We start from the raw sequence: 12616 nt of genomic DNA on the forward strand, positions 1-12616 counted from the left end.
TGCTCAAAGCACTCGCCTGCCTGCCTGCCTGCCTGCCTGCCGTGAGGAAACAGGTGCTGAGTGCTCTCTGGGGGAAGCCAAACTTTCTCCCGGCTTCCCCTGGGCCACTTTCCCCCCCCCGGGGACAGCAGCAGAGTTTCCAGCTGGAGGCTGGCCCCCCTAATAGGCCCCCACGGCCCACCAGTAAGGGATAGAGGACAGCTGTCCTATTTATTGAGCACCTAATCTGTGCCGCGCATCTGGCTGAATGCCTTTCTTCCAGCCACTCCATAAACATGCATTGAGCACCTACTATGTGCCACACAGTGGGGATACAGCAATGAACACAAAGGACAGAAGTCCCTTGTCATCATAGAGTTCACATGCTAAACATGGGGGGAGTCTTTTAAACAAGATAAGCAAGTAAGATGGTGACACATGCTGAGGGGCAAAGAAAGCAGGGAAGGGAGAGAGGGTTGCTGGGGGGAGGGAAATCTGACACTTGAGTAAAGACCTCAAGGAGGGAAAGAGTCTGGCAAGTATCTGCAGGAAAAGCTTTGCAAGTGCAAAGGCCCTGAGGCAGCATCTTCCTGGTATATTCAAGGACCAGCAAGAAGGCCAGGTAGTTGCAGCAGAGTGAGTGAACGAGGCAGTTTCTGAAGATGAGGTCAGAGAGGAAATCTATCTATTGTGCAGGGTTGTGTAGACCCATGGAAGAACCTGGGCCTTTACTCCAAGTGGTGGGCAGCCACTGGAGGATTCTGAACACAGATTAATTCAATGAGTTCATTTGCTCCTTTCATTTTCCTCACAGCCTTATAAGGTAGGTACTATTACTAACTCCCAACCCGCAGGGGGGAAACTGAGGTCCAGAGAGGTTAAGCAATGTGTCCACAGCCACAGACTCAGGGCCTGGGGAGCCGGGATCCAGAGGGAGGTAGTGGAACTCCCTCGCTCTTTGACCACTGCTGGGAGGGGTCAGGTCCTGACTCAGGTGGGGAAACCTCTGGTGTCACAAGCACTCCACCACCAGATGTCTGATTCAACCTCTGCGAAGATCAGAGGCCTCCTGCCCAGATGGGGCACGTCACAGAGATGGGAAGCTTCCACAGCCTGGCTCAGGCAGGAGTCCCTTCTGGTATCTGACTGCAATCCCTCCAGCCACAATGCCAACCTATTCCCTTCTGTTCCAACCCCTGACCCTTCCTCGCCTAAACAAAGTTCACAGGACTGCCAGGGGTCAGGCGTCTGGCTTATGCCTGGAGAGGCCTAAATCCCAGAGACCCCCAGACATACTAGACCAGCCAAGGACGTTCTGTTCTCAGCAGTGAAGTGGAAGTTGGGTTGAAATGATGAGACGTAGGCTCGCCACCCCACCCCTCCCCGCCCGCCCCCGACGGTGTCCCTCCACAGTCCCAGAGGCATTTCTCCCTGGCAGTTCCAAACCAGGCCTGCACTCTGGCCTCATCCCCACAGCACCCCACTCCCACCCCCTGCTGTTGTCAGATGACCTTCAACTGAGCTCTGCGCGAATAATACTCCACATCTGGAGCAGCACAGCCAGGCAGTGCCGAGGCCCAGAAGGGTTTGAGCCCAGTGAGATTAGGAAAGAGAAGCCGATGCAAGGAAGGCAAAGAGCTAAGCAGAGCCTGGGCTGGGAGGGCAGACAGCAGGGACACTGTTCTGGGTCCAAAGATAGCTAAGAGTCACAAGCACTTTTGCATACTTTTTTTTGCATACTTTATTTCATTCCATCGATGACCCTGAACGGTGGCGGGGGGCGGGGGGGGGGGCGGGGATATGTGTCAGCACAGAGAAAGCCTTTGGAGCATCCAGTGCAACCCCTCTCTTTGACGGAGAGGGAAACTGAGGTTCAGAAAGAGGGCAGGGACTGGCCCATTGTCATACGGCAAACGGGTGTTGGAGGAGAAAAGGCCAGGAGACCTGAGCGAGATTCCAGTATCCAAGCTGGGTACCGCACAGGTGTGCAGATGCCTCCAACTGCCTGGGTCCTGTGGCACCCGTGCCGCCTCCCCCGGACTCCCACCCGCATCAGTGTCACCACAGGCACCTCCGCACCAGCCAGTCGGATGGTGCCCACAGGGGCCCTCCGTGACGCACCCCACGCGCAAACGCCCACACAGGCACCTGCACGCAGGCAGGCGCCTCCCTCTCCAGGCTCCAGGGCCCCGCCTGCCTCCTGCGCTGGGCTGGGGAACAAGAGAGACCTCTGAAGGGAAGGAAGGCAGGGAGAGGGCAGGGAGGGACAAATTCCAAATCAGCCCAGCTGGGATCGGTCTGAAGCAGGCCTCTCTCCACAGCCCACAACACACAGAAGTCCTGCCCCATCCATGCTTTTCCGGAAACCTGATTGGGGGAGAGAGGGAAGAGCGGGGGACGTGGAGAGAAGGCAGAAAAGCAGAGTCAGCGAAGGAGACTGGAAGTGGGACAGGCCACCTGAACGTGAGCAACTGCCCAGGTGTCTGGACTCTTGTGGGTCACGCCATCCTTCCCCCTGCCTCCAGCCAAAGGGTACCTGACTAGGGACCAGGCGGGTGGAAGGAGATGCCATTCCCTGGTTCTGTAAGCCCCAGGACAACAGGCACCTGGCCAGGCCTAGAAACAGGCAAGATGTCCTTTTATGGGTTTTTCCAAGGACTTAAGTCTCAAGATTGAAATAGGAGGCCCCGCATCTCATGAAGTCATGAAAGGACCTCATGACTCACTTCCTCCCAGTTCAGCCTCGGCCTCGGGACGTGGCCCCTTCCTCATCATTACCTAATGGTCCAGCACCCATGGGGGCTACCAGCATACTTGGGTCTCAAGCAAGCTGCAGCGGGAGCTGAGGAAAGAGGGGAGAGGTGGGGCTGGCAGGAATGGACTGTCACTCACCACCAGTTCATGGCTGGATGGAGGAATGCAGGGAGCAGCCACCTGTGGGAGGAACAGAGAAAGGGCGAGGTTAGCATCTTCATCCCCATAGAAAACCAGGGCCTCCTGAGATCATTCCACTCCCCGCCACCCCGTGCTGGACACCCCTTCCTTCAGTTCACAAACACCGACACTCTCCAGCGGGAGGACTATGGAGCAACACGGAAAGCTGCTTCGGCAATAACACTCAGGGGGTGGGGGAAGCGGCAGAAGGCAAAAGTGAAATGCAAGTCCCATTTTTTAAACTCCGTAAAAAAATATACGGAAAAACTGGAGGTCAAAGCACCAGGGTTAAGGTAATAAGAATAAATTTTTTTTTCTTTGCTCTATGTTCTAAATTTTCTACAATATGGTAAGATTTGTTTTAATTTTTTCAAAAACCGTGTTTAAGACCTCCAGAAAAGGAAGAGTCACCTCCTCCATTCTCCCAAATGCCAAGGTACCTCAGCCAAAGGTCACAGCTGCAGACAACTGGCAAAGTTTCCCAGACCGTGCAAGGAAACAGGCTGGGGAAGGGCCTGTTGACTCTTCCGAAGGCGGCCACGAGGCTAATAGATGTGGAAGGCCTTGAAGAGTGCAAGCACCCTCGGTGGGTGAGCTATGACTGTCATCATCCTCGGCTTCTTCTCTAATGGGGGAGGGGGTGGGCATGTGGCCGCAAGATGGAGGGAGAGGGCAGGGAGGGGGCTGGTCTGCTCCCTACCCTGAGATAACACTCCCTCCCCAGGGGCCGGGCAGCCAAACCACTACCCTGACAATTAGCAGGGGCCTTTATCAGAGACTCAATGTGTTCCTTTCTTCTAGCTGGGACACGTTTTTCTTGGAGCTCATACCTCAACCTTGGCTCCAATTCCTGACCCAAACACCAGGCAGGGGGCCCACAGAGGGGACGGCGGGGGAAGCTCTCCCCAACCCCGCCACCCCCCGCTCCGGGCATGAGGGTGTCTGGACATAAGCCGTGGATCGCCAAAGAGTGGGGGGCTGCCTCCTCATACAGTAGGCAACCCGGGCCCCCGCCCCAGCCGACAGCCCGGGCTACAGCTGGCTGTTCACAGAGGCCTCACCCTCAGCTGGGCCCTTCCTTCACCTGACCCTGTTCTAGCATCTGACCAGCCCCAGGGATCACCCCGGCTTGACATACCCGCCTAGAAGGGAACCATACCTGTGGGACAGTGTGCCCCGGGCTCTGGAAGGGGTGGAGAGGCTGGGAGTTAGCATCCCTGGGTTCTTGACCCGGCCACACCACAGGCTCCCTGCCCACCTCATTCTCCAGCAAAGAAGCCTGAGCTGAACCTCAGTACCTATCACCCTGTCCTCAGCATTACTCTAGGACTTGGGAGAACCACATATGAAGCCAAAAAAAAAAAAAAAAAAGGAAGGAACAATATCTAACATATATAATGCATACTGAATGGGCACAGGTATTATTATCAATGCCTTACCCATGTTAACTCATGTAATCCTTTCAACAACCCAATAAGGTAGGTACTATTATACCTCCGTTTGAGGTGCAGGGGGCACAGAGAAGTTAAACAACTTGTCCAAGGTCACACAGCTGATCAGTGGCCAAGGGTGGGGTAGAGGATGCCAGAAGAACAGGCCAGAAGGGCAGGAAAGTCCGGAGGTGGTTGCAGCCTTCAGGGCACCCTGCCCACCCGACAAGGTCTCAGCCACGGGGACACTGCTATCCCCTAGGCACCTTGAGGGCAGGAGTCCCGCATCCAGCAGTGGCCTCCTGCCTGTCTCCTCCTGCCCCCAGCCCCAAATCCCACTCTGAGGCTCGTAGGTTTCAACCTCATGGGGCCAGGCTCCCAGCGTCTCCTGTCCCCACTCCTCCTATCACCCATGGGCCCTCAAGCCGGGGTGGGAGCGGGTCAATCCACAGAGCAGCACGCCCTGATCTGCTCCTTTCCTTGGAACTAGAGCTGGGATGAGGCTGGGAACCTAAATGTGGGATCAGCTGCAAGAGGAGGGCATGCTGCTGGCTACCGCCACGGCCTCCCAGCCACGGGCCAGCATGGGCCAGCCATGTCCTCCACCACCGTCTCCACCTGCAATCCACGACAGTGGGTGTCTAGTCTCCATTCGGGACTGGGATTTGGGGAAGTGAGAGAGGGCGTTACGGACACATTTTTGAGGCAAGGGCAGGATGGACAGGTGTCCTCTGAGACAAGAGGGAGAGCTGCTACCCCAGCACCACCCCAAGGCAGTGGAAAAAATGGGACCTGAGCCCAGGTCCCTCCCCTGTCCCCGCCGAGGACTGAGATCTGAGGGGCAGCTGAGGACCCCCAGTCCGAGGGCCTGATGCCTGGGTGCCCCTCGTGGCCTGCTGCCCCCCAGTGGCCTCCTCCACCCACCACCCACAGCTGTGCATTCCAGGACAGCTGGCCAGCCAGCCCACTAACTTTGTTGTGTGTTTCAGTGTTTCTTGTCTCTTTTTTTTTTTTTTTAAAGCAGAGAAATGTTTCCTTAAAAGGCTCTCTCCTTCCCTCCGGCACCCTGGCCCCTGGCCACCCTCTCAGGAGCCTGGAATGTGCCAGGCAGAGCCAGGGCCCCCTGCCACTCTGGCCCGTGCCCTGTGGCCAGCAGTGACCGCTCCTACTGGCCCTGGGGACCCCAGCTAGGAAGCCTCCCTCTGCAGAGGGGGCAGACGCTGGGATGCCAACCATTTGCCTCCCCAGGGCTGGCAGTGTAGGATTTCAGGGCTCAGGCCCAGGAAGTCGGCCTCAGGTAAGCCTCCTCCCCGGGTCTCCCTCCACTACGCATCAGCACCCAGGTCAGCCTTTCCATTCTGAAAACTATAACAGCAATAAAAGTAGCAGCAACATCAAATACTTCCATCGCACTTGCTACAGGGCAGGCCCTGTGCTTTGTACTTGGCGTAAATTAACTCACTCCATTCTCACAACCACCCTGAGCATCTGTTTTATGGATGAGGAGACCAAGGCACAGAGGTTAATCAACTGTCCAGCAGAGAAGGCAGGATGCAGACCCAGCAGTCTGGCTCCAGACAGAGATATGCTCCTGCCCTCTCTGCTGTGTCAACTCTCCTGTAAACACGTATTTCCACAGAGCCATACAGAACGAGAGTGGTAACAGGAAGCTTATGGGATGTGCCTATGTGTCTGTTACTGTCCTAAGCCCTTTCCCTGGACTCATTTGATCCTAATAGAAAGTGTATGGGTTGGGACTTCCCTGGTGGTCCAGTGGTTAAGACTCCACACTCCCAATGCAGGGGGCCCGGGTTCGATCCCTGGTCAGGGAACTAGATCCCACATGCCGCAACTAAAAGATCCCGCATGCGGCAACGAAGGTCCCGCGTGCTGCAACTAAGACCTGGCACAGCCAAATAAATAAATATACATTTTTTAAATGTATGGGTTATACATTTGGGTTATTATCTCCATTTCACAGAGGAAGAAACGAAGGCACAGAAAGGGTAACAACTTGCCCAAGGCCACTGCAGCAGAACAGTACGGCTCCGCAATTAGAGAACCGGGGATGCCGGGATGTGAGTGTTAGCAGGCCCGATCGAGGCCAATGCCTGGCATTCATCAGCCCCCCACCACTAATATTTTCTCAATTTCAAAGGTCCCCAGGCACAGTGCCAACAACAGGGCACAGCCTCGGAGACTCCCCCAGGACAGGAGGGTCTAAAGCACCAGTCAGCAGGCAGCCCAAGCAAAGAGCTCTCTGCACAGCCTGGCCCCTGCCCTTCTCCCCACCATCATTCTGTGCCCATCCCCCTCGTCCAGGACCCAAAGCCACACGCAAGGGGTAGGTTCCTCTCAGTCCTTGGGACACACCTGGCTCTGTTCTTCCCCAGGGGCTCTGTTTATACTGTTCCCTCTGCCTGGATGTTCTTAGCCCAGCTCCCTGCATAGCTGGGTCCTTCCTCTCCTTCTGGCTTTGGCTTAAATGCCACCACCCCAGAGAGAGGCCCTCTCTGAGTCCCTTAAGTTACACACACACACACACACACACACACACACACACACAGAGATTACACAGAGATATTCTCTCTCCTGAACTCCTATGTCTTCCTTCACAGACCTAATTACAATTTGTAATAATAGATGTGTTTATTTTCTTGTCTATAATCTGTTTCCCCCTCTAGAAATCAAATGCCATGAGGGCAGGGAGCATGTCTTGTTCATCACGCTGGTCCCAGCACACAGTAGGTACACACAAAAGATCTGTGGAAAGATGAAAGAAACTCAAGTTCTGAGGAAAGGAAGCACCTGTCACCACCAGTGGTAAAATCACTGCCATTTGTTAAGCACCTACTATGAGCAGGGGAGTTAATCCTACCATATGCCTATGTCTCTGAGACCCTCCAACACTGCAGAGTCAGTAATATTGCTCCCATTCTACAGATGAAGAAATGGAGGCTCGAAGAGGTCATAACACTTATCCAGGGTCAATCAGCTGGCAAGGGGAGAGCTGTAGGTGAAAACCCAACCCGCCTCCCACTGCCCCCATCACCTCACTACCTGACGAGTGGCAGGGCCTGGTCCCCAACTGGGTGACACTCCCATCCTCCAGTCTCAGGATTGGTTACATGAAATCCCAGCCCTCCAGAGAGGCTTCCCACACCCACATCCACCTGGCCCCCAGGATTGGAGGACAGCCTTGGTCTCAGCCTAAACTAGAACCACTTGAGCCTCTGAATGGAGCATTTCATATAATCCTGAGCAAAAAAGGGTTTTTCCCCCTATGTCTTGCTAGTCCCTTTTTTTTAATGCACATAAAAATAAAATGCACATAACATAAAATTTACCATTTTAACCATTTCTAAGTGTAACTCCGTGGCACTGAGTACTCTAACAATACTGTATAATCATCTCCACTATCCATTTCCAGAACATTTTAATTATCCCAAACAGAAACCCGACACCCCTTAGACAATAATTCCCCTGTCTCCCCTAATAACCTCTAATCTACTTTCTGTCTCTATGAATATGCCTATTCTAGGTATCTCATACAAAAGGAATCATACAATATTTGCCTTTTCGTCTCTGGCTTTTTTCGCTACATGTTATGAGCTGAATTGTATACCCCAAAATTCCTGTGTTGACGTCCTAACCCCCAATACCTCAGAATACGACTGAATACAACACTTGGGTTGTTTCCAGAGAAGTTCTTGCTGACACCTGCTACACGTCCCTGTCCCAACAACTGCAGGCACCCACCTCAAATGACACCAGAAGATACATGGAAAGGAAGGAAACTGGGGTTTGCAGAGCACCCACTCTTTGCCTATAAAGAGGTAACTAAGTTAAAATGAGGCCATTAAGGTGGGCCCTAATCCAATATGACTGGTGTCCTTACAAAAAGAGATCAGGACCCACAGAGAGTCACTAGGGGTACACGCACAAAGGGAGGACCCTGTGAGGACACAAGGAGGAGGTGGCCGTCTACAAGCCAAGGAGAGAGACCTCAGAGGAAACCAAACCTGCCAGCACCTTGATCTTGGACCTCCAGCCTCCAGAATTGTGAGAAAATTAATCTCTGTTGTTTAAAGCACTGAGTGTGTGGTATTTTGTTATGGTAGACCCAGCAAAGTAACATGCTTAGCGTAATGTTTTCAAGAATCATTCATGTTGTAGCATGTATCAGAGTTGCATTGCATTTTGAGGCTGAATACTATTCCATCGCATGAATATACCACATTGTGTTTATCCATCCATCTGTTGATGGACACTTGGGCTGTTTCCAGAGAAGTACTTGCTGACACCTGCTACACGTCCCTGTCCCAACAACTCCAGGCACCCACCTCGAATGACACCAGAAGATACGTGGAAAGGAAGGAAACTGGGGTTTGCAGAGGACCCACTCTTGGCCACTGAGCTGGCTGCTTTATATACGTTATTTTATTTAATCTTGTTGACAAGTTTTTGAGGTAAATAGGCTCAGAGAATTTAAGCAACTTGCCCAAAGCCGAACAGCTAGAAGTAGTAGTATTGGCAGAAGTATAAATGGTAGTTGCCAGTTTTCTGCACACTCGCTGTGTACCTGGCACGGTTCTAAGCCCTTGTGTGCGTTACCCCTTCACCCTTCATGACCCCCCTGAGGTAGGTTATTAGCATCCTCATCTTACAGGATCTCAGGCAGCCCTGCAACAATCCTGTGAGATCCAAGATGGCACATCTATCAAGTGACGGTGCCAGGACTGATACCTGAATCAGCCTGACTCCAATACCTGCTCTTCCCAGCACGCCACACTGTCCCCACGGCCGGATGAGGCCCCCACTTGTGAGAGCACAGAGAGAGCTCGGGGCGCCCAGGCAGGCTCCACGGAGGAGGCGTACCCGAGCCAGTCCTCGAGGACGCATTGCTTCTGTTTGTCTACTGTGTGTCTCACCGACTCCCCCGCAAGCCCCATGAGGGCAGGAAGCACATGGGTCGTTTGCATCGAGAAGCTCTGGGGCTCTGCTCAGAGCCTGGAGCTCACTAGGTCCATGGATAAGGTTTTGAAGGTGGAGATAGGAAAAGGGCTTTTCAGGTGGAAGTAACCACACAAACAAGGCATGGAGGTGGGAAGGCTTCCCATGTCAAAAGAATCCCCTTTGGCTGGGACACAGAGTGGGAGAAGGGAAGAGACAGCACCGAGGGGCACGTGTTAGGAGATGAGGGAGGCAGACTGGCCAAAAAGTCTCTTTCCAGGCTGGACGATGGGCAACTCTGAATGCCCAGCAGAGGAGTTAAGACTTTTAGCTGCCAGCACTGGGGAGCCACTGAAGGTGCCTGAGTAGGAGAGGGACCAGGGGGAGGTGAAGGGTAGGGAGCTTAAGGCAAGCAGGAAATGTGCAGTAACACTAATAGTAATGGGGGAAGAAGCAAGGGGGGAAGAGCCCCAAAGCCTAGAGACAAGGGGCCATCAGGCACCCTGAAACCTACAGGTCCTCATCCCCACCTCATTTGAACCGACGCTCCCTCCAACCTCTACTTCTCTCCCCCACCCAAAACATGGGAGGGCACCAGTCCCCTTCCTGCCCTTCACAGAGCCAGGGATCCTGCCCTCAGCTCTGTCTGCTGCTCGCCCTCTGGGACCCACTTGAGGAACCCGTAACCAGGACGCAGCCATCCTCTGAGCCCTGGCCACTCAGGAGACACCAGAGGGGTCAAGAATGATGGAGACAATGATCCCAGGGGGATCCAGCCCGCATGCCCCATGACTGAGGACACAGCCAGATGACTCCCCGTCTGTGGACAGCCCAGCACCTCAGAGGTCACATTATGAGTCCAGTGGGCTCCATCAAGAAACACCCAGTCGGCCCCTGCCAGCGAGGCAACGGCAGGCTGGGAGGCCCAGCCTAGTGGACCAGGGCGTGGCTTGGAAGCCAGGGTGAGCAGTGCACCCCTCCAGGACCCGAGGGTGCTCACGGTCAGGCAGCTACGAAATGCCCTGGCCATGGGGGTGGGGGGCGGGGACTGGGCCAGTACAAGGCCCCGGGGTGAAAGGGGCAGAGCCCCAGCATGGCTTGAAGACACTGGCCTCCCAGACTGAGCCTCAAGCCCTGGGCAGGGGAGTCCCGGGGAGGAAGGGGCCACTGCCCTGGCTCTATCTCCTCCCCAGGCCTGCGCCCTCCCCTCCAGGCCACCCATCCTCACCAGAGCTTGGTGCCGACCTGCTCGGCTGTTTCCTTCCCTTATATAGAGTTCTGCTCGGGACCGGGAAAGGAACTGCGTCAAGTTCCTGGAGGCAAGAAGGGGCCTGTTCCCAGGGACACCTTGAGCTGAGGGGCGGGGAGCCATGCCCCAGCCCAGAGTCCCCTCCGGGGCCAGGGAGCCGGCCAGGGGCGAGGAGGGGGCCTGGCCCTTTCCCCAAAGCCAGCAGTCTCTGACTCAGAACCCAAGCAGACAAGACACAGGGACGACCCAGACAGCCGACGCTGGTCACTGCCCCCAGAGCCCCAGTCCCACCCCCTCCCCCAAATCCTCCTCCACCAGGCTCCTCTTGGACCCACTGGCCCAGTCAACCCACCCCCGCAGCTCCAGCAGCTCTCCGGTAGCCCAGCCCTCCGTCTCATCTCGGGAGCCTTTCCTCAGGCCCCACTCACTGGCCGCCCCAGCTTCTGCCAGCCTCCAGGCCCTGTAACACACTCAAGATGAGGCTCTCCAGAGAGAGAAGTTTCTAGCCACACCCACACACAGAGGCCCGGACCTGCACAGCCCAACGCCATCCAAGGGGAAGGCCGGGTGTGCCTGACCCTCTTGAGCCCACTGGACTGTGATATTTCAGAGCAGATATTTCCCAAGAAGGTCCTGACAGCAGCAAAGCAGGTGGGGCAGGCCTAGCAGCAGGCCCTGCCCTCTGCAGCCGGTCCCCTTCAGAGATGACCCGAAGGATGGCATAAGATAGCGCCCAGATCGCCGGATGCCTAGCTGGTGGCAGAACAGCTTTTCTGAAGATCTGCCCGCCCTGGAACCCAAGCTGGGGCCCCAAGGGCCCAGCTCAGGGGCCACACTGGCCCACACCCAAAGTCAGTGACCCTGGGAGGGCTGAGGTTCCACGCCAGGCCAGACTTCCCACGAGCAGAAAATCAGAGGTGAGTCCAGCAAACGGGTACCAAGTGCCTCCTATGCGCCAGGCCCTGGGAGCACAAGAGGGGAGCCAGGGGTCGGCAGTGACAAGCGTGGGGCATGCGGGGCCACAGGCACAGCTGGGCCCAGGGCTTGACGCTGGCCAGCATCCTGCACTCACAGCCCTGCCCCCACTCTGCCTCCTCCTGGGCTCCCTCGTGGCTACTGACAACCACCCAACTTCCGGGCCACCAAAGGTTGTTCAGCCCGAACCTGAGGGTTGGCTGCACTCCTCCTACACCGCCCCCCAACCAAGCCTGGTCAACTCTTCCACCCAAATATCTCTCCAAGCCACCCCCTCACCCCTAGTCTCTTTAATCATGGAGATTCTTACAACGGCCTCCTGACACAGGCCTCCCTGCCCTCAGTCCAGTCCTCTAAGCCACTCTCGCTCGGCAGCCAGAGAACTATTTCTACAAGGCATAGCCGTTAATGCCACTCTTCTGCCTGAAGTCCTTCCATGGCTCCCGGCTCCATGGGATGAAGTCCAGATGCCCTAATATGGTCCTCACGGCCCTTCGAGACCTGGCTGTGTCTCTCTCTCCAGTCCCATTCCTCACCTCTCTGCCTCGAAGCCCATGCTCCAGCCAGAGAACGCTACTGTCAAGTCTGTTTGGGTTTCTTCCATATGGTACACTGTGAGGTAGGGGTTACCAGCCCATTTTACAGATGGGGAAACGAGGTTCTGAAAGGTAATGTGCTTAGCCTGAGGTCATACAACCAGTAGGTAATGGAACCAGAGTTCCGACCTGGTGGCACCCCAAGCCTCAGCTCTGCCCAGGACCATAGCACCTTGCCCAGTCGGGGGTCAAAGGTAGAGATTCATGGGGGGCATAGCCTCTGAGGTGGGTGGGCCGGGGAGATGTCTGGGCCAGGGGTGGGGGTGGGGGATGGCAGAAGAAGAGACCAAAGTGAAAAGAGGCTCTGAGCTGGGGTCAGGAGCAGAGGAGTGAGGTTACCGAGAGCAGTACAAGGGGATATAAGAAGACTGAGGAGAAATCAGCCACCACTGAGGGACCCAGCCTGGAGGACTCAGGGGAAGCAGGGCCTCTGTTATATAAGTGGAGGCACTGAACAGGGAGTTGGAGATGCAGACTTCAAGGTTACCCTCTAAGATCTA

The 12616-nt window shown here is 55.4% G+C and overlaps 1 protein-coding gene across 2 annotated transcripts in view; it reads right to left on the reverse strand.

Moving 5' to 3' along the window:
* Positions 1–12616, reverse strand: part of TNS1 (tensin 1) — a 224337-nt gene that overhangs the window by 107750 nt on the left and 103971 nt on the right. For both annotated transcript variants that reach the window (XM_065880580.1, XM_065880582.1), the window contains exon 4: positions 2872–2913. In XM_065880580.1, the coding sequence (XP_065736652.1) occupies positions 2872–2913 (42 nt within the window). The remainder of the gene's footprint in view (positions 1–2871; positions 2914–12616) is intronic.

Source organism: Phocoena phocoena, chromosome 7 (assembly GCF_963924675.1).
Source record: "Phocoena phocoena chromosome 7, mPhoPho1.1, whole genome shotgun sequence".
NCBI lineage: Eukaryota > Metazoa > Chordata > Mammalia > Artiodactyla > Phocoenidae > Phocoena > Phocoena phocoena.